Source organism: Tenebrio molitor, chromosome 1 (genome assembly GCF_963966145.1).
Source record: "Tenebrio molitor chromosome 1, icTenMoli1.1, whole genome shotgun sequence".
NCBI lineage: Eukaryota > Metazoa > Arthropoda > Insecta > Coleoptera > Tenebrionidae > Tenebrio > Tenebrio molitor.
In genome coordinates, this window is record NC_091046.1 from 45,682,701 (window position 1) to 45,705,122 (window position 22,422).

The following is a 22,422-nucleotide window of genomic DNA, read 5'->3' on the forward strand; positions in this document are numbered from 1 at the left end:
ATCGCATTTCGTTTCGTTTTATTTTATCATAACACTGCGGCCTTATTACTCCATTAACAACTTACTAACGTTATCTTGTGTCCATTAGGTGACAAATTACATTAGGAATAAAAAGTAATAAGCATTTCGTGTCCATGTAAAGCAATATTTATTACATCAGCGATTCTAATAACCGCTGACTGATCACACCCCCCCGTTAATGCATTTTCCTGCTAACAAAAACCAAAAAAACATTTAATAGTGAGTCAATTAAACGACAATCATCTCTCACGGTGGCCATTTTATCAATAGCGACTATTGACAACATGTTTTAAAAATGTTGTTGTCGCTGGTCGGTTTCTTACTAATTAGTAAAATAATTGTACAGACAAGCCAGTACAAAATACCAGTCCCTACAGAATCTCTTGTGGAGACAGAACTAAAAACCTTTTTCAGCGAATATTCAAAAATCAAAACCCTTGATCTCGACGTTACTTTGCTTACAGACAACAATCCTTACGCTTACGACGCGATAAAATGGTTTCTCAAAACGGGGCAGTACAAATATTTGATCGCGAGCAAATGTGATGACGAATTCGCTTCGTCGAACCAGACTAAATCGCTCTTAGCAATATCTCCAACAATCTTCATGATCCTTCAAGCTGAAGAAATCCTCGACACTTTGGACAAAATGACAACATGCCCTTTGTGGCACACTCGCTCCAACATAATTTTCATCATTTACACCCAAGTGACCAACAGCGAACTCTTGGACGTCTTGCCGTCCATATGGTCGAGAAAGATTTTTAATTTCGTTCTGGTCTTCGTGGACAGTGCAGCCAACGTCTTTTCTTACAACGGATTTGGCGAAGAAAAAACCCTCAACGTCACTAGTAGCGTAGAGAACTTGTTCCCAAACAAGTTACTGGACATAAACGGTTACGAAATAAACGTGGGAATGTTCAGTGACGTTCCTCGAAATACCAAAGACTCTCTGGGTCAGTGGTACGGTCCAGATTACGACCTGCTCGAAAAAGTCGTTTTTATGATGAACGCAACTCTGAACGTGGTGGAGTACTCGATGCAAGAGCACTACATGGCTCTGTACAATGCGGTACTGAACGAAACCATCGACTTTAGTTTCATTCCCTATTACCAAATCGACGATTTAGGAGACATCGAATTCTCCCAACCCCGCAAACTGGAGAATCTCGTCGTTCTTGTGCCCAAAGCTGGACAGATCCCCCAGGGAGGGTACTTGTTCTTGGTGTTGGACTACAAGATATGGCTCGCCGTGGTAACGTTCCTGGTGCTGATCGCTTGTTTCCTGCGAAAAACGCTTTCTTTTAAAGCGAAACGCAACAAGTCGTTCGCGTTTTGGTTGCTGCAGTCTTGGAAATGCTTCATCGGGAGCGGCGGCGTCACCAGATTCGAACGCAAAGACATCTGCGTGAAGTACATCTTGACCCTCTGGATGCTGATTTCCATCATCATCGGCGCCACCTTTCAGTGCTCCTTCACCAGCACCCTCGCCAAACCCAAATACTTCACGGAGATCGACACCATCCAACAGCTCCGAGAGAGCAAAATGAAAATCTTCTGTCTCGAGTACTTCCGCGACTACTTTTTGCAACTGGAAAGCTACGGTCTTCGGGACCAACTCGTCTTCATCTCGACCGAAGAGATGTTCGAGTTCAGGAGCGGTCGGGATGCTGGACAGGTCTCGTTCATCGAGGTTTACAGCCGAGCGGTGATCTTGCAAAAGCTCTACGGATACCACATGGTCGAAGAACCGATCGCGACCGGCTACACTGTCTACTTCTTCCAGAACAAATCTCCCTTCATCGACGAAATCCACCGGTGCGTCTTGATCGACCACGAGATGGGACTCATCAAGAAGAAAGACAAAGTCGTGGTGATACCTCCGGATACTGGCCCCACCAAAAATCCGCATCTGACGTTCCACCACTTGCAGAGCATCTTCTTCATATTGTTGTTAGGCTACCAGTTGAGTTTTGTCGTGTTTCTTTGCGAGCTCCGCAAGAGAAGGCGCAATAAACGTCGTTAGTCCCCACCAGACTTTTAAATTTCCCTCCGCGCCAGTGTCGCCAACCGCCCGTGCACGCGCCATGACAAAAATGACATTGACAGGTATCACCGAAGTGACGTTCTAAAAAACAATTCACCGTGTCTTATCTCCGCTTAAATGAAACGACTTAAACACTGATAAGGATAAAACACCTGCAAAATGGTGAGTTTGTTGTTGTGATCATGTAACGGCGCCGACGTGTGGCAAGACTTTCACCAGGAGACGAGAGCATTGAACTGTAAATAGTGAAAGAATTGTTACACTTTTTTGCGAACTGGATGATAAATTGTGACTGTCAGTGGCTTTTCAGGTGTACAAATGAGCGATGGAAAAGTATCCGTTGAAAAGAGCCGGCACGGCAGTCCAACCCAACTCACCCAGTTATCATTCTGTTGATAAGAAGGTAATTATTGTTTAGCAATGTTAATGAAGGTATGTGTCATTGTGCGACGCGATAAGCGACAAACGGAATGTTTTGCGAAAATTGATGCATCATTCTTCATTGATAATTATAGCGCAAAGGGTGCCAACCACCAATCACCAACTGTCCCAAGAATTGACAAAAAAATTCTCAATTTGATTGTTAAAGCGCGACTTAAAATCTGAGTGAATAATCATTTAATGTGGTGAGTCAGCATGCACCAATAAAAATCATGAGTAACGCGACAACGGGACAAAACACCGCTGGCGTTTTTTTTGTAAGTAGTGTGCTGTTGGTATTTTATGCCAAGAAGTTCTGGTTCTAAAAGCGACACCCAAACTGCGACAATTCACTGTTAGATGGCGCTTCCGTGCTGAGCCGTTCAACACAAGAAGTGGCCATTGGCGATCAGGCAATATTTGATAAAAACACATCAGCATTGGCAACTTCCCATTTTTATCAAATTGACCCCACTTGATTGGACTCCGCTTTCGTCGCAGTAAATTTTCCCCAGAAATCGTTCAGTTTTCGTTTTTAGTCTGAAAGTGAGCGAAAACATGAACGCTTAATTCGCTTTTGTTGTCGCAGCTTTGGAACCGATTAAGTAAGTTTGTCGATAACGCGAAACCGTGCAGCAATTAACCCTTGACGTCTGTTGCTCGTTGAGGTAATTAATCAAGAGAGGTGAAATATCGTCTCGAGTCGATATCAGTTAGCGAATTGGACCGGCAGCCTTGAGCTATTTCCATCGGTTTATTGGAAACGCGAAGAACGTTCCGCAATTGGCCATGGCTGCGAGACAGTTACCTTAACGATAACAATTGAGACAAAGCCGCGACGCAATTGCAGATTGTCCGACGAAATTCACGAAAACAAACGTCCTTGGCTCCCGAATGCACAAACCAAGCCCAAGGTTGCACCGGATCGCGTCAAGGTCGAGGGTGTGCCCTTTCCCGTTCGAATTTTCGACGCCCCCGACCTACATAGTAAGCCCCAGTAGTAAAGCAGCCTAATGTGCGATAAAACCAAGAGACGAAATCCGGACTCGTCCATTCATGAACCGTAATGCAGAATGGCGCGATGGGGTATCGATCGGCGGGCCGCGGCGCATGCCAACCGCCAGAGCGATTGGCGTGTCCTGGTGTGTGCCTCCTCTTCAGTCCTCGTGTGTTGACGTGGTTGTTTTTCGATGTAGCACACGAACGGCAACAGGGCCACCTTCGTCGCAACGCCGGATGAAGACATGATCGACATCACGACTTCTGGCGGCGGCGAGAGGACGACCAGGTTGGGCGACGACGAGGATGGTACGTCACACTGTGAGTATTATGTGTGAACGGGGGCCGCCCCCGAGAGGGTGACTTTCGGGGGACGGGGAGTTGGAGTGACTTCGGTCTTTAGAATTTTCGTAACTGTGCGAACTGTACAGGGTGGTTGTAAGTGTTTCTAAAAGCGTGCTGTAATTCTGGTGTGCGTATATTATTAAAGGTAAATTGATGTGATTACTTGGTTGCCTAAAAACAAGGGGTTTTAAAATTATGCACTTTTGAAGTCACCAAACAAACCACCCCACAAGAAATTTCGTCTCAATTAAGATTAAAAACAAGTGTATTGACTGACTTGATTACTCTTTGTCGGTCATTTTCACGAATGTTCTGCACCATTGATCAATATTATGGCAGCAACGTGTAGTTCTTCCAAGTCATTAAATTGTCACGTATACACTTAAGTTTGTGGATTGAGCTTTAGTCGTCCTTAAATCCTCAATAACTGGAATGTGACAAGTTAGGACTGTTGAAAAGGAATTGGAGTGATTTTATTAGTGCGAAAAAGAGGAGTAGAAGTAAATTATTACGTTTCTAAGTTGCTGCATTTCGCTGCAATATTATTCAAAAGCAAAACATTACCTAAATTTCTTTTTTCTACGATTGTTAAAACTGTAACAGTGACAAAAAGTAAAATGCGTTAAAAAAACTGTGATTATTTCACTCTGGCGTTATGCAAATCCCGAAATAACAGAATCATAAAAGCATTGAAAACAATTGAAGTTGTTTCGCAATCTTGGATTTATAAACGTCAAATTTTAGATTTACGTTTTGATGTTGATTGTTTTTCTAATTGCAAACGCTCGTAGAATTTTTTTTATGGAACTCGTTCATAAAGTGCCGTTTTTCACTCGTCGTTGCCACACTTGCTTACGGCTTCCTTCCCATTCGTAAGGAAAAGTATTACTTTATGCACTTGTTGCGTAAATGACTATTTTTGTTCCGTAAAGAAAGAATATGGTATTTTCGAATGTAAAAGGAAGGAAAAAATGAATGCTTTCTGTGGGGGGTGACTAAAAAACCCAAAACTTTCAAAGAATGTCTTTTCTCTTTTTAAAGTCTTCAAAACAAAAATTCTTCCTTCACTCGCTTTAGAAATACAATTTTTCAATACGATTGTGACTAGATTTGACGTAAATATGTTATTCAAAAGAGAAAATTTTATAATCAAGTATACTCAAAATAAACACCATTCAAGATTTCATTTTGACAGTCCATAAATTACAGCTAGCCATGTGTTAGCAACATTTCTAGTAACCCTCTATAAATATAACATTTCCATTAGTGATTGTTAAAGAGCAATTATTCTAATAAAAAAAATAAATAATGTCATTAACATTTAACGCTGTCACGATATACCTACTGGAACCACAAACCAAATATTTTTTTAACAGGCTGCCAATTATAGTCTGTTATGATGGAAATTTGCACAACTCCATTTATAATTGACATAGATTTTTGCTCGTTCGTAATTACAGATGTTACATTGTTTACCCAAACTTTAGCCACAAGGTTCCAGACCAGATAATGTTTGTTTCCGCAAACGAAATTTCTTCATCGGACGCTTTCCGTTCGTGCGGCTTTTATCGTGTAGGGGGCGTTTCGCCGATAAGAATTGATGTGCCGTAACCTTAATCACTCCGCGGCGTAGGACCCAGCGAGCCGTTTAACTTTTAATGTCGCGGCCGGCGAAACCAGATAAGCATAATTATGTACGCCTAATTGCAGATTCGGTATCGTTCGGGGGCGTGCAAGGAGGTACGTATGTCTGACGGTGTCTCGTCGCATTCTCTCACGGTGGTTCTCCAGAAACCGGCGACATCCCCGGCATCGGTCAATACGATGACTTCCACACGATCGACTGGCAGCGGGACATCGCTCGGGACCGCATGCGGCACCGGCACATCGTCAAGAAGAAGCAGGACTCCATTTGGAACCTGATCGAGGGGGCGCACGACGCCTGGTCGGGCTGGCTGTGCGTGCTGTTGGTGGGCTTGTGCACGGGGATGGTGGCCGGCGGCATCGACATCGGCGCCAGCTGGATGACCGACCTCAAGTTCGGCATCTGCCCCCAGGCGTTCTGGCTGAACAGGGAGCAGTGCTGCTGGTCCTCCAACGAGACCAGTTTCGACTCGGGGAATTGCTCGCAGTGGCTGACGTGGGCCGAGGTCCTGGGACAGTCGAAGGAAGGAGCCGGGTCGTACATAATCTCCTACTTGTTTTACATCGTGTTGGCGCTGCTGTTCGCGGCGCTGTCGGCCTCGTTGGTCCGCATGTTCGCGCCCTACGCCTGCGGCTCCGGTATCCCCGAGGTAAGGTGTTCAGATATCGGGGTGTGGGGTTGACCGGCGTCTGTTCCAGATCAAAACGATACTTAGCGGATTCATTATTAGGGGGTATTTAGGGAAGTGGACACTCGTGATCAAGTGCGTGGGCTTGATCTTGTCCGTTTCGGCGGGTCTCAGCCTAGGAAAAGAGGGCCCGATGGTGCACATAGCCTGCGCTATAGGTAAGTAAATAATTTAATACGGTGGAAACGATCGATACTGGCCGATTAAATATTTAATAAATCAATAAACGAGTCAATTAAAAAAATGTGTCCACGTTACTGAAAGTACAGCAATCAAACAATTGTAGGTAATATTTTATCATATCTCTTTCCCAAGTACGGGAGGAATGAAGCCAAGAAAAGAGAAATTTTGTCGGCTTCGGCGGCAGCTGGAGTGTCGGTAGCTTTTGGGGCACCGATCGGAGGTGTCCTTTTCAGCTTGGAGGAGGTGAGCAAAACGCCGCGGGGTGGCATCGGTGCAGCTCGGGGTGTTCAGTCCTCGGTCCGCGTCAAATCGCGACTTCCGCCAGTCCTTGTTTGCTATTGTCACGCTTCATTTTCTATTGCTCGGAGAGCAAGTAGTTCCTCGTTCGGCGACATTGACACGGAACCGTGACGTCCTTACGTAATTCTTCAAAGGCTCGTGCCATTTACTTCCGCCGGTAAATGCCGTCAATCTCTTGACCCCCGTTCGGGAAAGATTATTGGACGACCCTTGCGTAACACCAATGTCAGCCCGATTGAGCGCAAAATGCTGCGCCCAAAATCGATGCGATCATCTTGTGTTGTTTCGTGTTAAGGTCAGCTATTATTTCCCTCTGAAAACGTTGTGGAGATCGTTCTTCTGCGCGTTGATCGCCGCTTTTATATTGAGATCGATCAATCCCTTCGGTAACGAGCACTCGGTACTCTTTTACGTGGAGTACAACAAGCCGTGGATTTTCTTCGAGCTGATCCCGTTCATCGGACTTGGAATCATCGGGGTGAGCTTGGTACGACCCGCGAGGAATGCTAATCTGTCTCATCTTTATTTATTAAGGGCATAATCGCCACCATATTCATCAAGGCCAACTTGTACTGGTGCCGGTACAGGAAGTACTCGAAACTCGGTCAATATCCGGTGACGGAGGTGCTGATGGTGACGGTCATGACCGCCATCATCGCCTACCCCAACCCCTACACCCGAATGAACACGAGTCAATTGATCTATCTGTTGTTCAGCCAGTGCGGCATCTCCAATTCGGACGATCTTTGGTGAGTACCCAGGTACCCATTTTGTTAGCTCGTTTTGCTCAACACATCGGCGATTGCAGCGACTACAACCGCAACTTCACCGACGTGAACTCCGCCATCGAGATCGCGGCGGCCGGCCCCGGAGTGTACAGGGCCATCTGGCTCCTGATCCTGGCGCTGATCCTCAAGCTGATCATGACGATCTTCACGTTCGGCATGAAGGTCCCGTGCGGCCTCTTCATCCCCAGCTTGTGCTTGGGCGCCATCGTCGGCCGCATAGTCGGCATAGGGATGGAGCAGCTCGCCTACAACTACCCCAAGAACTGGCTGTTCAGCGGGGAGTGCTCGACCGGCGACGACTGCATCACCCCCGGCCTGTACGCGATGGTGGGGGCGGCGGCCGTGCTCGGGGGCGTCACCAGGATGACCGTGTCGCTGGTGGTGATCATGTTCGAACTGACCGGGGGCGTGAGGTACATCGTGCCCCTGATGGCGGCCGCGATGGCCAGCAAGTGGGTGGGGGACGCCCTGGGCAGGCAGGGCATCTACGACGCGCACATAGCCCTCAACGGGTACCCGTTCCTCGACTCCAAGGACGAATTCCAGCACACGTCCTTGGCGGCGGACGTCATGCAACCCAAGTGAGTCTCCGCGACCTCGGCGCGGTTTCTCCAATCCGATTCGCTTCTTTTTGCAGACGGAACGAAACGTTGAGCGTCATCACGCAAGACTCCATGTCCGTGGACGACGTGGAGGCCCTCCTGAAGGAGACGGAGCACAACGGGTATCCGGTGGTCGTATCCAGAGAATCTCAATATTTGGTCGGATTTGTCCTCAGGAGAGATCTAAATCTGGCAATCGGTGAGTCTCACAAGAAACGCTTTACCAAGTCTAAGGGGGCGGTTTCAGCGAATGCCAAGAGAATGGCCGACGGGATCTGCGGCCAATCCATCGTGCTTTTTACCAGCGGCAACCCACCACAAACACTAGGACCACCCCCGCTGAAGCTTAAAAAAATATTAGACATGGCACCGATCACCATCACGGATCAGACCCCGATGGAGACCGTCGTGGACATGTTCAGGAAGCTGGGATTGAGGCAGACGCTGGTCACACACAACGGGTGAGAAAACAAGCGACCATCGACCAAGAAGAAGTGTTAAAATTGTGTGTTGCAGGCGGCTGCTCGGGGTCATCACCAAGAAAGACGTGCTCCGGCACATAAAACAGATGGATAACGAAGACCCCAATTCGGTCCTGTTCAACTGAAGAGCGAGTCGATGAAGATATGTTAATAATTTTATTGTGTATATTATGGTTTATTAATATTTGTGCATATTAGTAATGTATTGTTAATCAACTCATTATTTATTACGGACTTTTACTTCTGATGTGACGTGACCTTCGACGTATATTTGTCTTCCTTGCTGTAATTTTGATTACACTTGCCGCCCCGTTTCGTTACGAACGATTGGAGATTTAGTTAACATATTAGTTGTCAATAATGCTCAGAATATAACATGTATAATAAAAAGTTTTTTAAGTAAACAACAGTCCCACTCTGTTCTCTCAAAACATCTTTATCGATAACTCCCTTGACACTTGAAAAATTCGCCCGAATTCGAGATTTTCTGGTTCGCCGGACAGCACAAGACATTTATCACGTTGATGTAATAATTACATTATAATTTCCTTGTTGATATTTTTTATTCTCAAGTTCAAAGATGTTTTGGTTTGTTGACCTTCGACGCGCCGTCATGTTCGATTAGGTGTTGATTATCTTTTAGCACGTTTATGATTCATTTCGGATTCTTGTTGACATTTAACGGTGCACCCCAAAACGACAAACAGCGATTCTTCGCGCTCCGAATCGACTTGAAAAAAAACTGTTTACCACTTGACGCAGGGACTTGCAAATGAGGCTCGTTAAAAGGCGAATTTTATTTTTATGTTAATCAAACGATATTATTTTTATGTATTCCAACAAACATATCTATTAGACTTTAAACCGGCGGCGCAGTTATGCGAGCGTCACCGACAGCGTCAGCGTTTGTCAAAATGATCGCCGGGAGCAACATTCTTCGCCCGACTAAAATTAGTACAGCGTCGTGATGTTAATTAACTTCCAGTTTCTGATAAGGCATTAATCTGCGAGATAGATAACAGTCAGGGCCACGTTGTGGTTGCCGAAAAAACATGGAATTTACGACAGCGATAACTTTGTACTATCGAGATTTCCACGCCTGCCAAAATAGACCTCTCTGGACGAATTTACGTGTGAAAAAATAAAACCGGAGCCAAAACAATCCCGTCCGTTCCAGATAATTCTGAAAAATCGCACTATTGAACGCGATATGACCTGGATTTTTCCTGGCACATTAAAACATCCGAAAATAACCGGTTCGAAGTTCGAAAATTTTGTTTTGCTGCTCGATACCGAACACATTTGCGAGTGAAACGAGGACCGCAAAAACTTGCTGTGCTAAAAAGTGTACAAAAAGAATTGGTGGGAACACGTTTCGGTGGTGTTGCGCAACTGGTCCGGAACGTTTCCGAGCACGAGAGTTGTTTGTAAACAAAGCGAAACGCGGAGGGCCCAAAGTCGACCTTGTGCGACTCCAAAATTAGCGGGGGAGGAGTTTGTGAACAACGCGAAACGCGGAGGGCCCAACGTCGACCCTTGTGCAACTCCAAACGATTCGAATGAGCCCCGTTCGTTGGGAAACAGTCTTTTTCTTTTTTCTACAGCCACCGCGGATTCACTTCCGGTAAGACTTTCCGGTTCCGTTATCAAACCACGACTTCCGGATTGCACACGCAAATCATTTACGTCGCCAGGTATTCCCTTCTGGCTATTGCTCTCCAGTGCAGTGTTACGATTATGCATATTGCTTTCACTTTTACTGCATCACACAGTACCTTGTTGTCGCGGTGGTTTTCTTAAAAATAGTCTTGGATGTCATTCAAAGATCACACTCAATGAACAACTCGAGCGTGGCCATTTTCACGGAAAATTTCTGTCGAAAATAAAATCGCAGACGGTAAACAACGAAATCGCGAAAAATATTTGTTATCGATCTTTTTATAATTTCGCGATGAGTACCTAGGAGTACTCGAGCCGCCGAAATCCGTCTGTCTGATACGGTACGGCTTGAACTTCGGTCGATCGGTCTGGGTGGCAAATATTTTGGCGTAAAGCGTCACCTTTCCTAACCTTCTGCACCGTTGGCAGAGGCGTCTTTGTGTCAGCGGTTTATTTATAATGCGAAAAATCGCACATCTGTAAGGTTATCACCCCACCCGCGAACCATCTCGCGGCCGCAAACCCACCAAGCAGACGTTGTCAACATCTTACGCCGTTATCATCTTTGCTCTGTGGTCCCCAACCGAAAAAAATCTACTCCACACGAGTGCACATTGATCGGTCGTTGCCAGCTCATACTGCAGATAACAATTTTTAGTTCGTACTAGTTCCAGTTAGACCATCGCCAAATCGCGTTGTGCATCCTTCGTCTCGGTACCAATTTCCATCTCGATCTCGTGCAAGGTTCCGATCTGGCCTTAAAAGTGGTACTTGACATGCTGGTACGTATCTCGCACGCATAATCGTACTCTTTTATTGCGACTGATGACTGTTCATCTGTGCCAAACCTGAGGTACTACCTTGCTCTCCCAATTAAGGGCAAGACCCATCGCTCAAAGTCGCGACCTTCGACACATCCCGCGGGCATTGTTTACCAGTTATGCAAATTTCGCTTGTTTACGGTCCCATCGGGTCGCAGATGCATGCATCGATCGCTCCTCATTCGTATTCAATCCAGGATGTTAGGAAAAATGGTCGAAAAACAAAAGGTCGAAATTTTAAAAATGGTCGAAAGAACAAAAGGTCGAATTGCAAAATGTCGAAACTACTATTGATCGAAATGCAAAACGTCGAAAGGAAAAATGTCGAAAAAGAAAACATAAAATCAAAAGATCGAAAACAAAAGAAACAATATAATATAACAAGAACATAACGAAAATCATAATCATATATTATAAGCAACTTGTTCCAAATAATTAAATATATATTGAGCCGAATCTTCGAAATTATCCGCAAAACGTGAGACGACAGTTCTAAGTCTTGCATTTTTATCCTTGTACTTTTTTTTATTATTATTTTGTTCATTATATCCTGCAAGCTCTTGGTTAATCTTCATCTCTTGCAGGCTTTGCTCCTTAACAAGACCATCAATAAAGGCCCAAACAGATGGCTCTTTTGCTTGAAACGTTTTTCCCATGCTGCTGTGCCATCCCTCGACTACGTTGTTAGTCCTTTGCTGCCCATGGATGGTTCGTTCATAAAAATTCCATAAGGAATGTTCATACATTGGTGGCCGTCTTTCTTTTCTTTCCATCTTTCCTATCCACGTTTGCTCGAAATACTCTATTAGAGGTTTAATGTCAGTATAACACAAATCTTCGTTATCTAATAGGATGTCGAAAGCATTCGTGACATATTCAACAGGAACAAAAGCTAGGGCGATGAATAGCTTAATTTTATGTTGAAAATCTGGATCAGAATCATATTGTGTTTTCATTCCAACTAGTTGGATGCGTCGATAAATACATTGGCGATAATGAAAGTAGCATCCCTGTTTGATAGCTTTGGGGAAAAGTAGTTGGCACGCGTTAATTACAGCTTTTTCAAAATCGGTCATTATCAAATTTACCTCGATCTTTTCCATTATCTTTCTAATGTGTTCGAATATTTTCACATAAGTACTTTCGCGTTTGTCCGGCAACAAAGAGTAAATTAAAGGATAATATGCACCATTAATGTTGCCGTGGATGGTGAAAAGTTGGTAGAATAGTTTAGGAACGATTTTGAATGTGCCATCCATAAACCATTCTTGGCTTTTGATCAGGAAATCTAAATTACGCCTTGTAGCAAACATCAATATCCGGTCTTTGTCTTTCGAATCGAAGAGTAGAAATTGTTCTCCTTTATCTGTTTTTTGATACTTTTCCGTAACTATCACGTCTTCTAAACATTTCGGGATTGAAGTGCCGACGTGTTCTAAGCTTCTGACTTGGCGTATGGTTCGGCTGATATTACTGAACGACGAACATGACGTACTGGCTCCTTTGCTGAAGCTAGTGGACGCTCTGGAAAGCAACAAACGCGGAGGATCTTTGCTAGCTCTCGCTTGTTGTTTGATGGTGTTCATCATTTTTGTTACTTCAAATTTTTCGGGATTACCTTCGTGATTGTGTGTCTGCTTCAGACGTAGGTCTCCTAGTTTATCAATAACTCGACTCTTGCACTTTTTTTTGTATTGTTCACACTTCCAGTATGTTGTATCGTCGGTCTTTTTTTCTTGGATGTAAAAAAATCCGTCGGCGAACAATTTATTTTTGCCTTTCTGCCCGGCAATGTATTCGTATTTGTAAATTTTATCCATTTTAGAAAATTCTGCACTTTGTTTGACAGTGAAGTTTTAATAAATTACTTTTACTATGGTAAACAAAATATAGTATTGTTGTGCAAAATGGCACACTATTATGACAAATTTGAATGATTGCTTTTTATTAATTTTTATTTTTTAAATTATGTCGATTCCATCGATCATTATTTGTTCTTTCGACTTATTGTTTTTCGACCTTTTGATCTTTCGACTTTTTGTTTTTCGACCTTTTATTTTTCGACTTTTTGATCTTTCGATTTATTGATTTTCGACCATTTTGTTTTCGATTTTTTTTTTCGAGCTTATATTTTTCGACCTTTTTTCCTAACATCTCAATCCAGATCGGCAGTTTTTGAGATTTATGAGCAGGTGTGGCAACCCTGTGACGCATTGTTTGTTTACACAAATGGTCCCAGTTTTTGTTCGCAAGTCTATTTCGGAACTTATCATAAACTCCTGGTCACGTGCTGGCCGGATGTCCCTCGTGTGGCGGAAGCTTTGACAAACGTTTCGAGCACGTCCAGAAATAGCCGAGGATTTGGCAAAGCTTCCGAACGTCCCGATTTGGACAAAAGAGTTTTTCGTCATCGCTGCGGTGATGTAAGGTTGTCGCGGATGCTTTCACCATCGCAACAATTAGCGCGTTCAAGACTAAAAGTAGAATAAAAAAATGGTACGTGAGTACCGGCGGTACCTTCGATAATAGAATAGTCCGATTCAAAGGTCGGCGAGTGTACTTCCGCGTCATTAAAATCCACATCCGACTTAGTTATTATTGATGTGAGCGCTGTTCTCCCGGCGACTGCTCAAGAGCTCACCTGCGATAAGGTCGAGGGTGCCACCTCTATCCACGCACCGCCGTTTAAAAAACTTCTGTGTGGCGTTCGACCACCAGTCGGACCGTCGTTTTCGCGGTGGTTTCAGTGAAGAGGTGGACGTTTGCGAAAATGGACGACACGAAGCCCCAAGACGGCACCATCGACATGCGCCAGTCGCTCGCCCTGGCCGAGACCCTCTCCAGGATCAGCCTGATGACGTCCCCCGCCGTGAGGAAGAGGCTCGCCGCCCGGAGCCTGGAGCTGCAGTTCGGCCACCTGGACGAGGACTCCGGCGCGTTCGTGCCCCCCAAGCAGTTCCTGCTCTACCTCGTGAGGTAAAATTCCCGAGCCGAAATAGAACGACGCATGTTGCGGGAAATCGGACGGTTGGAGATGAGCCAGCGGCCGGGGTAACGTCCTCCGCAATCGACATTCATTTGTTTTTTTTTTATCGCACCTCGATAAAATGATAACCGCTGCGTTGACGTAAGTTGTTGATCCCTCCCGGCCCAGAAATCAATATTTCAACGATAATCACTCGCCGGCCGCCTTTGTTTTGTTGTTGTTTCGCCGGTATTGACGTCACGAAATTTTTTACCTGCGGATTGGTCCCGATGAGTCGATTTTCGGGGATTTGGCAAACCGCGATTGTGCCAGACGAAATCACGCGAGGCAATAATTGTTACAAATTGATTAAGATATTTATACGAGTTTGTAGGTCGTCTGAGGTCTGTCTGGGGAAAATCGGCAAACACGAACATCCTTATCAAAGCAGATATCCTGTGTTAGCGTTGTGTTTACTGTTTGAATTAAATGTGCCAGCGACCGACTCGGAAACAACAGTAGATTATTATCGATGTGGTAAGAATTAACGGCCCAGACGGAGATTGGTGTGAAAGATCGCGTTTACGTAACGAGAAAAATCGCTTTTAGCACAAATTAATCCTTCCCCAGAGTAAATATTATCGACACTTGCTCTGTTTGCACAGAGAATCGTTCATTTAAAGTCCAGCTACCAATTTAGGACGATCATTTAATTTAAGTAAAATTGCCAATTACCGCAAATGATCTTGTTGATAATAATTTTCAGTTCCAATTAAAAGCGACGTGACATAACACGTCTTTCCGTCAAAGTGCAAAATGTGCCAATTTGAACTGAAACTGATTGATTGAACGATTCGAAATCTGAAAAAAAAGTAAGTGAACCACTCTTGGATTTTCTTGTTTGCTATTTTTGATTCATAATCAAAATCATGTGATAAAAAAATGACAAAACTCTGAGTCTTGGCCAAATATTTATTTGAAACGTCATTATTGCTGTCATTTAATATTTTATTAAACACTCAACAGTAACATTTTGTGTTTTACAATTTTCACAAGATGGTTTTTACGTTAGATCATAAAAAATTTACTATATGGGCAAGTGACACTTCTCCCTACATAAAACTTATGTGAATTAAGTTAAGACGTTGTATTTTGTTTTTTTTTTTTATGGATAGCTAACATTTTCTTGATCATATATCAGGTGTTCATTTAAATTTCTCCTCAAAGTTGGCGTTGAAGAGTCGATTGTGAACGCACCACGGATTACGGATCAGCTGTTTAAATCTAACCTCACTTTTTGCATTGTTTGTGTTTTTAATCTGCAGACTGACGAGTGGTGCGTTCACAATCGACTCTTCAACGCCAACTTTGAGGAGAAATTTAAATGAACACTCGATATATAAACTGCATGATCAAATTTGCAACGAGCGTTCAAAAAAATGTGATCGAGGGGCCGTGGTTTTCTTTTTCTTTTGCAAGCTCAGGTCATCTCTTTAGGTCGTACGCTTTGATATTTTATTCACAACCTCACTTTGATTAAATATGATTTATTGATACAAAAAATTACAAATATCTAAATTAACATTTATAAAAGTACCTATATTACAAGATTATCAAGAACAAGAGATAAATGAAATATGTACTGTCGCGAGCAATAAATTTTGGTCGTCAATGTCATTTCAAAATTTGGTTAGATTATCACAAAATTAAAAAATTTCCCTGCCTGATTATGCCCACGTCAACAAAGTGTCAAAAAATTGAGAAAAAAATTACAATTAATGTCATACAACATGATGATAGGTTATGACATTTACGACTGTTTTACAATGGAGCATTTTCGATTGCGTCAAAGAATGACCTTGACGACCAAAATTTATTGCTCGCGACTGTACACATGTAGAAAAATTAAAATATTATGTACCCAACGAAAAATGCACACTTTGATGATAAATCGTTAATATGTAGTGAAAACCATCTTTTAGAATTTTATACAGGGTATCTACAGTGTGTCTCAGCTAAGACTTTCGAGCCTAATAACTCAGTTATTTTCCAGCGGATTTTTGTGAAATTTAAAATGCAGATATTTTAGACGGTGAAGAATAATATCCCATTAATGCAATGACCCAAGTCTTAAAAACGTAATTTTTACATGTCTTTTTAAAATGTTGAATGAATTAAGATTTACTTACAAAGTTAAAGACAACATTTGGACGTAATTTATTATACTGAATGCCTTAATTCTTCCATAAAAGACTAAAACACGATCGGGATATTTTAGCAAGGTAATTTAGTTCACGTACGCTTCCTGTGTCTTCAAATAAATTGACGACTCTCTTAACCTTACATTTTGTAAAGCTTACATTTGGATTGTGTTCCACGAGAAAACGATCTGTGTCATTGAAGTTCTTACGACACTCTCTATAAGCAATTTTTTTTTCCTTTTTCAACAATATTGAAATTTCTACCGCTGTAGTCTATTTTCAGAGTATTTTCAATAAATGTTCACAATTTGACGTTTCTAATAAAGCGCGCCCAATTTTGACAGACTTTAAAGGGTGTACAAAATGTTGCTTGGCAATCAATCATTAATTGTTTCAAAAGATAACTGCTCAAATACCTTCAAATTTTACATTAAATTTTTATCGACAAAATCTAATCTTTTCGTTGAATCAGACGAGTGATTTAGTTCATTGTTTGTGTAGACACCTATTTTTTAATGTTTAACAATCTAATAATAATCGCGCATAATTTTCGATAAAGGAAACATGTGTTAAAATTACATTTTTTAACTTGAGGTAATTTTATTATTACTAATTGAACCTTCACGGTCTAAAATATCTGCATTTTAAATTTCATAAAAATCCGTTGGCAAATAACCGAGATATTAGGCTCGAAAGCCTTAGCTGAGACACCCTGTATAAATGATGTCTGGTCCAGCTTGCTATGAAAACTTGTCAAATTTTGAGTGTGCCGCTTTATAATTATGTAAAATTAATTCGGTAAATTCTCAATTCACGTTTTCAGGTTAGGTTGTTGGCTAAATCCTACACTCACAAATTTTGTTTAGCTCTAAAACCGGAGATATTTGTAATTTGTATTGAAAAATACAGATTTTTTGTGTTTATTAACTGTGATAAAACGAATATGAGGAACAAAAACTGGACTGAAAAGCGCGAAAAGAACGAAATTAATGTCAGAAGTGACAGTTAATAATAAATTAAAATGGGGCATTTGTTTCAGAAGGTCGGCATAATAATATTTGTTTCCAAAGGTGGCTTGACCCGACAATCATTATACATCATCATACTCTGTGCACACCTATTATTAAATGGTCTACAAATAAGCCGACAAAAATCGAGCTTTTGAGCTTTAGAACTTGCCGAAAAGCTCCACTGCCACGGGAGATTGAAACGAACGATAGCATTTTACAACTGCAATCTTAATTGAAGATTACTAGAATTCTACATCCAGCAAAGCTTACAAATCTGAAATAATTTCGTGTCTGGCTATTGTAAAACTTCAGGAGATAACGAAACATTTCAGTGACAAATCCCAAGGCCGCCACTGCACAATGTTGATCTAATCGTCCTAAATTCAGTCTCGCATTGTTTGTAAATCGTTTATTTTTTTTTTATAAACACTGTCGAGGCCGACCTGAATTAGTCACAATTTCGCGTCTCTCAAAAGCTCGCCACCGGCGCAGCCTCAACCGTTGCATTATTTAAGCTCGACTTGTTTCCTCAAGAACCCAAATCCTCAAATCGCGATTGTGGCCTTGCCACCGTGTCGATTAGACCCGAGATAATCCGCATCGTCTAATCGAACCTCTCAAACTTGACGTGGGTCGATTAAACCGACAATCAATAAAAAAAAAACACATTTTAAATTTCAACACCTCATTTGCACTTCTGTTTTCAATGTGAAATTAGTGGGACGCAAAAAACTAATCAGGGCCCATTACCTGCACCTCATTATAAAAACGAGCTTCGATTCCAGTTTTTTTTCTTTGTTTTGTCACGCAAACACCCATCAATTATAGTTAATAACAGGAAGAAACGCTCGGAAAAGACCCGGAGTTTTCGTAACCGCGTGTGTTACGAAAGGAAGTGGAAACCTCGCGCCGTACCCGGAAATCCCGGAATCGGAGAGAGGAGGCGATTCGATCGACACTTTCAAAAAATCTGTCCATCTCGGGAATAAATTATTTCCAACCTTAACAATTTATTGACGAGATAGTTTCGCTGCGTAAAAAATAAAAAAAGACGACGGGACTTGTTGATTTATTCTAATGAGTTTTTTCGCGATAGTAGTGCGCAGTAAACAACTGGTTAACGATGACATAACTTGGAGATAATGTCCATTTTAGGATAATCACGTCCGATAGACCCGCGAATTCGGCACAAACGCACAACGAATCGCCGAAAGCACAAGTGCCGAATTCGCACAGATTTGTTATCCGGACTCGGTCCATTTTCAGTTCTTATCCGGAGTCGATCCGGTTCTAACCGACGTCTCGGCGTGAACCAGAACTTTCCGGTGCCGCTATCGAGCCCTAGCTCACCGATTGTTTTATCGAATTGTATTGATTTTTCGTGCACAGATGACAATCGTCAGTCGTACGAGAGTACCTCAGTGAAACGTGATTCTCTCCCTCCAGGACAAAGTTCGCGCTCGCACGCAAGATACTCGCGACAAAGTGATGCCCTACGTGTGGACCCTTGTGCCCGTTTACTCCAGACATTCTTGTAGTTTATAGTAATTGGTGCGTCGAAGTGACCGCGATGGCCGTCAAGGGGGGACAGTTTGTCTCGCTCTCGATAAGAAGATTTGCCCGCATGCTGGCCTTACCAAGGTAAGAGGAAGTCGCAACCCGACCTTTAACTTGACCTTAACTTTGAAATTTTCACCGCCACTCGGAGATCTCTCCTGCGGATTCGTATTTTTGTGAACGGTCCAAGGACACCGATAATTACTCATGCAAATCGGGGCGTGCAGGAAAACTCCTTCAGAACTGTGTTTAAATCGCATAATTATGCCGTGACGTCAAATTTATTTCGATTTTTTTCCGACAACGACTTATTTCGAAAGTGGAATGGTCGGAGTCAGGGGCGGCTCGTCTCCCCCCGCACCGAAACCGCGCCGGAACCGCCAGTCGTCGCGTCGACTGGACCGCACCGGCGTCCCGAAGGCGACGCCGCCCCCGGGACCCACCCGACGGACGAGCCCTCCCCGAAACCGCCGCTCTCCGAGAGCGGACGTGCCGCCACTGCTCCCCAACACCGGCTCAATATAAACAGAATGACTGAATGTGAGGCAGTACAGGTGTCCGATGAGTAGTGAAATAGTTATTAGGTGAAAAGAGGGTTAAACAAATAAATTTACGACTTTACGCCGAGTCGGCTGATCAATAAGCCTACATTGTTATATCAATAAAAAATCTAAAATTAGAGCCCCGAATGTCTTTCGCTGGCCCAGTTCTCGCAGTCTAGTTTAATAAAAATGCGTTCGGTGCTGCAGCATTTTCCGGATGACTCGTCCGTGAACTTGTGCCGTCCAGGGACACCCATCCTGTGAGTTTTTGGCAATTTTTATCGCTCCTTCCCACTCGAGGCGCCGCCTACAAAAACTCGAGCGGTCCCCGCCCCCCGCCAAATCATCAAATAATCAAATATGTCGATCGAACGCGACCAGACTGATAACCTAAAAGAATGCGGAATGACGAACGCGGTGTCACAGGACTGAAGAATCCTTCGCGGAAGGACTTGTAGTACCCGCGTGGTACTGCAGATGTCGCCGTGCACGCAAAAATTCGAACGTGACGCTCGCAGATTCGCTTTATCACGTTCGAGGCCCAGAAAAATGTCACGTTGACCGTTCGGCTCGGTGTCAAAGCGTCCTCCTCACCTCGGCACGTAAACGCTTCGTCTGTTGACATTGAAAACGTCGGCAATTGAGATAAGATGTCCACAGCGATAAGTCGAGACCTTTGACTCGCGGGAAGAGATCCGTCAAAATGTCGAACAAAAGTGCCAACATCTCACCGCATTAACATTTCTTTTCATATGCGTAAGTCCGCGGGACGCAGATATAAGCGGTCGCGTCGGCGACCGTCACAGTTCGTTTCACGATGCTCGAAATTGACAACGCGTGCGAGGGGAAACTTTTCGACGATGTCCGCCTGCGAAAAGTCATCCTTCAGCGGTGAGCGCGCTCTCGAATTCGTCGAAGTCTGACGTGGTACGGAAAGACCGACTATTGACAGGTTCTGATCGTGTGTTCTGTGCAGAATGGGCAGCTTCAGCTCGACGCCGAAAATCCTAAACGACGACTGTCAAGACAACGACATCCAGATGCCCATCAACTTCAGCAGGTACGAGTTGATACAGTATTGCCAGACCCAGCCCCAGGTGCATCCCATGGTGAAGAGGGCCTTCAGGAAGGTGGGGGAGTCCAACGTTGACTCGTACGGGTTCAAGTTTAGGAAGCTGAACGCCCTCACCAAAGGTATGATGTTTGAGCCATCCCGAACATGTTAAATTACGACGTATCTTTGACTAGGCTTGGGTCCAGGTTAGTTAACACAAAATTTGGACTTGAAAGAGACGAATTAACCGATTGGTATTCAAATTATATCTTAGTGTGGTCTTTGTACTTGTTCTCTCGCTTATCAATTCACTTTTTCCTTTACAGGTTGTAGTGATTATGTTTCTAGTCCTTATTCTTTAAGAATCTTCCAGTGGAACATACTGTCACAAGGTGAGTCCTAGTACTGAAGGTGTTTGCTGATTTTTGGACGCGTAAGATGAGAATTTGCAAAACAAGCTCTTAGAAGAACTTCCTGATGATAGACCTTGTCTCAAAAATTTTGTCTCTCTTCAAGAATCATTTCTAAATTATTACCGTCGTTTTGCTTCTTTTTCTTGCCTCATTTTGTTGATGCTACAGATGTTTACTACAAGCTCTTGGTCTATCTGATTTTTTTCATCATTAACCAACTCCAAAAGCCTCCAAATTTGAAACTGTGTAACTTTTAAAATGTTTTCTTTGGGAGTATTCCAGTCTGGAAACTTGAAAAATCATTTTCTTTTGTAACAGCCTTGCCTTCTGTGTTCAAAACCGGCAACGTTGCAATTTTCTGAGCGCCCAAACGCAAACATCTTTGCTCGTCGCGACAAGCACAAAAGTGACAATTTTTCCTTCAGCTCTTGGACAGATGAACGACAATTTTGTCAAGTGCCCAGACGAGGCCCTGGAATGGAACTCGAGAAAATTTCGAATAATCGAAGAGATCGTCGAGTATTGTCCCGACATAATCTGCTTGCAAGTGAGTTCCTCTTTCGCCAAAAACTCTTTCTATTTCTTACGGCGACTTTTTCGTGCAGGAAGTGGACCACTTCAACTTCCTCAAGTACGTCCTGGGCACCCAGGGCTACACCGGAGTCTTCTACCCGAAGCCCGACTCCCCTTGCGTGTACATCAGCGGGAATAACGGCCCCGACGGTTGCGCCATCTTCTACCGGACCAACAAGTTCGACCTGGTCAACATCGAATCCCGAATTTTGGAGATTTGGCGGGTGCAGAGCAACCAGGTGCGCTCGTGCGCTTGTCCCGTGTGTTCGCGTTGTTAATCAAAGTGTTTCAGGTGGCCTTGTTGGCGAACCTGCGCGTCAAGGAGACGAATCAAGAGGTGTGCGTCACAACCACGCACCTCAAGGCCCGCCAGGGCGCCTTCCTCTCGACTTTGCGCAACGAGCAAGGAAAGGATCTGTTGCAATTCGTCGGCCAACACTGCGGCGGCCGACCGGTGGTGCTCTGCGGCGACTTCAACGCCGAGCCCGTCGAGCCCGTGTACGGCACGGTCCTCGCCGACGAGCACCTGAACCTTGGTAGTGCTTACGCTGACTGTGATACTTCGAATGTGAATTCTGCGGCGCGCGAGCCGCCCTACACCACCTGGAAGATCAGGGACGAGGGCGAGGTCTGCCACACTATAGACTATGTTTTTTACAAGAAGGACAGCCTGGAGGTCGAGGCCGTCCTCGAACTACCCACGGGGGAGGAAATCGGGGAGGATCGCGTCCCCTCCTTTTCCTACCCTTCAGACCACTTCTCTCTCGTTTGCGACTTCAAGATCGGCGACCAGCCGAAGAAGGCCGCGCTCTGATTCGTACAACATATGTGATAATGTAGTTTTAAGGCAAGTGTTTGTAAAGTGTCTTTGTAATATTTAAATTATTTGTACTTACCTCCTCCTACCCATGTAAGATTTTTTTGAACTAACAGTAGCAATAAAATGTGAAAGGAAAACTACCTACCATCGAGCCAGCTCTTTCTCTTTTCGCCTCCGAGCAACAACGATTATTTCAAGTGAAAACACGATTTCAAACAATTTCATCAAAACTAAAATTCGCGTCCGCGTTTTCGCACTTTACGATCGATTAATTACGAATGCGGCGC

General features: G+C 43.8%; 3 protein-coding genes across 17 annotated transcripts; all 3 read left to right on the forward strand.

The window, feature by feature from the left end:
* Positions 1–316: 316 nt before the first annotated feature.
* LOC138132549 (uncharacterized) lies at positions 317–2,047 on the forward strand. The gene is made up of 2 exons (XM_069050133.1): positions 317–335; positions 486–2,047. The coding sequence occupies exons 1-2, from the start codon at positions 317–319 to the stop codon at positions 2,045–2,047; spliced, it is 1,581 nt and encodes a 526-aa protein (XP_068906234.1).
* Positions 2,048–2,094: 47 nt separating this feature from the next.
* ClC-c (chloride channel protein 3) lies at positions 2,095–8,927 on the forward strand. 5 transcript variants are annotated; one of them, XM_069057389.1, is made up of 13 exons: positions 2,095–2,230; positions 2,379–2,471; positions 3,685–3,796; positions 5,543–5,572; positions 5,624–6,126; positions 6,176–6,323; positions 6,452–6,591; positions 6,944–7,126; positions 7,183–7,397; positions 7,457–8,017; positions 8,074–8,237; positions 8,286–8,499; positions 8,555–8,927. In XM_069057389.1, the coding sequence occupies exons 2-13, from the start codon at positions 2,394–2,396 to the stop codon at positions 8,643–8,645; spliced, it is 2,439 nt and encodes an 812-aa protein (XP_068913490.1). In that variant the 5' UTR covers positions 2,095–2,230; positions 2,379–2,393; the 3' UTR covers positions 8,646–8,927. The 5 variants fall into 5 exon arrangements, with proteins under 5 accessions (XP_068913490.1, XP_068913470.1, XP_068913481.1 ...); XM_069057369.1 differs by having other exon boundaries at positions 2,096–2,230; positions 3,685–3,808; XM_069057380.1 differs by lacking the exon at positions 2,095–2,230 and adding an exon at positions 2,272–2,306 and having other exon boundaries at positions 2,368–2,471; positions 3,685–3,808.
* Positions 8,928–10,702: 1,775 nt separating this feature from the next.
* cu (curled) lies at positions 10,703–22,286 on the forward strand. 11 transcript variants are annotated; one of them, XM_069057608.1, is made up of 8 exons: positions 10,704–10,961; positions 18,623–18,817; positions 20,252–20,469; positions 20,524–20,535; positions 20,656–20,721; positions 21,168–21,289; positions 21,348–21,554; positions 21,608–22,286. In XM_069057608.1, exons 2-8 carry the CDS (start codon positions 18,747–18,749, stop codon positions 22,127–22,129), a joined length of 1,218 nt encoding a protein of 405 aa, XP_068913709.1. In that variant the 5' UTR covers positions 10,704–10,961; positions 18,623–18,746; the 3' UTR covers positions 22,130–22,286. The 11 variants fall into 11 exon arrangements, with proteins under 11 accessions (XP_068913760.1, XP_068913709.1, XP_068913751.1 ...); XM_069057627.1 differs by lacking the exon at positions 10,704–10,961 and adding an exon at positions 14,003–14,502 and having other exon boundaries at positions 18,566–18,817; XM_069057635.1 differs by lacking the exon at positions 10,704–10,961 and adding an exon at positions 14,003–14,502.
* The last annotated feature ends 136 nt before the right edge of the window (positions 22,287–22,422 follow it).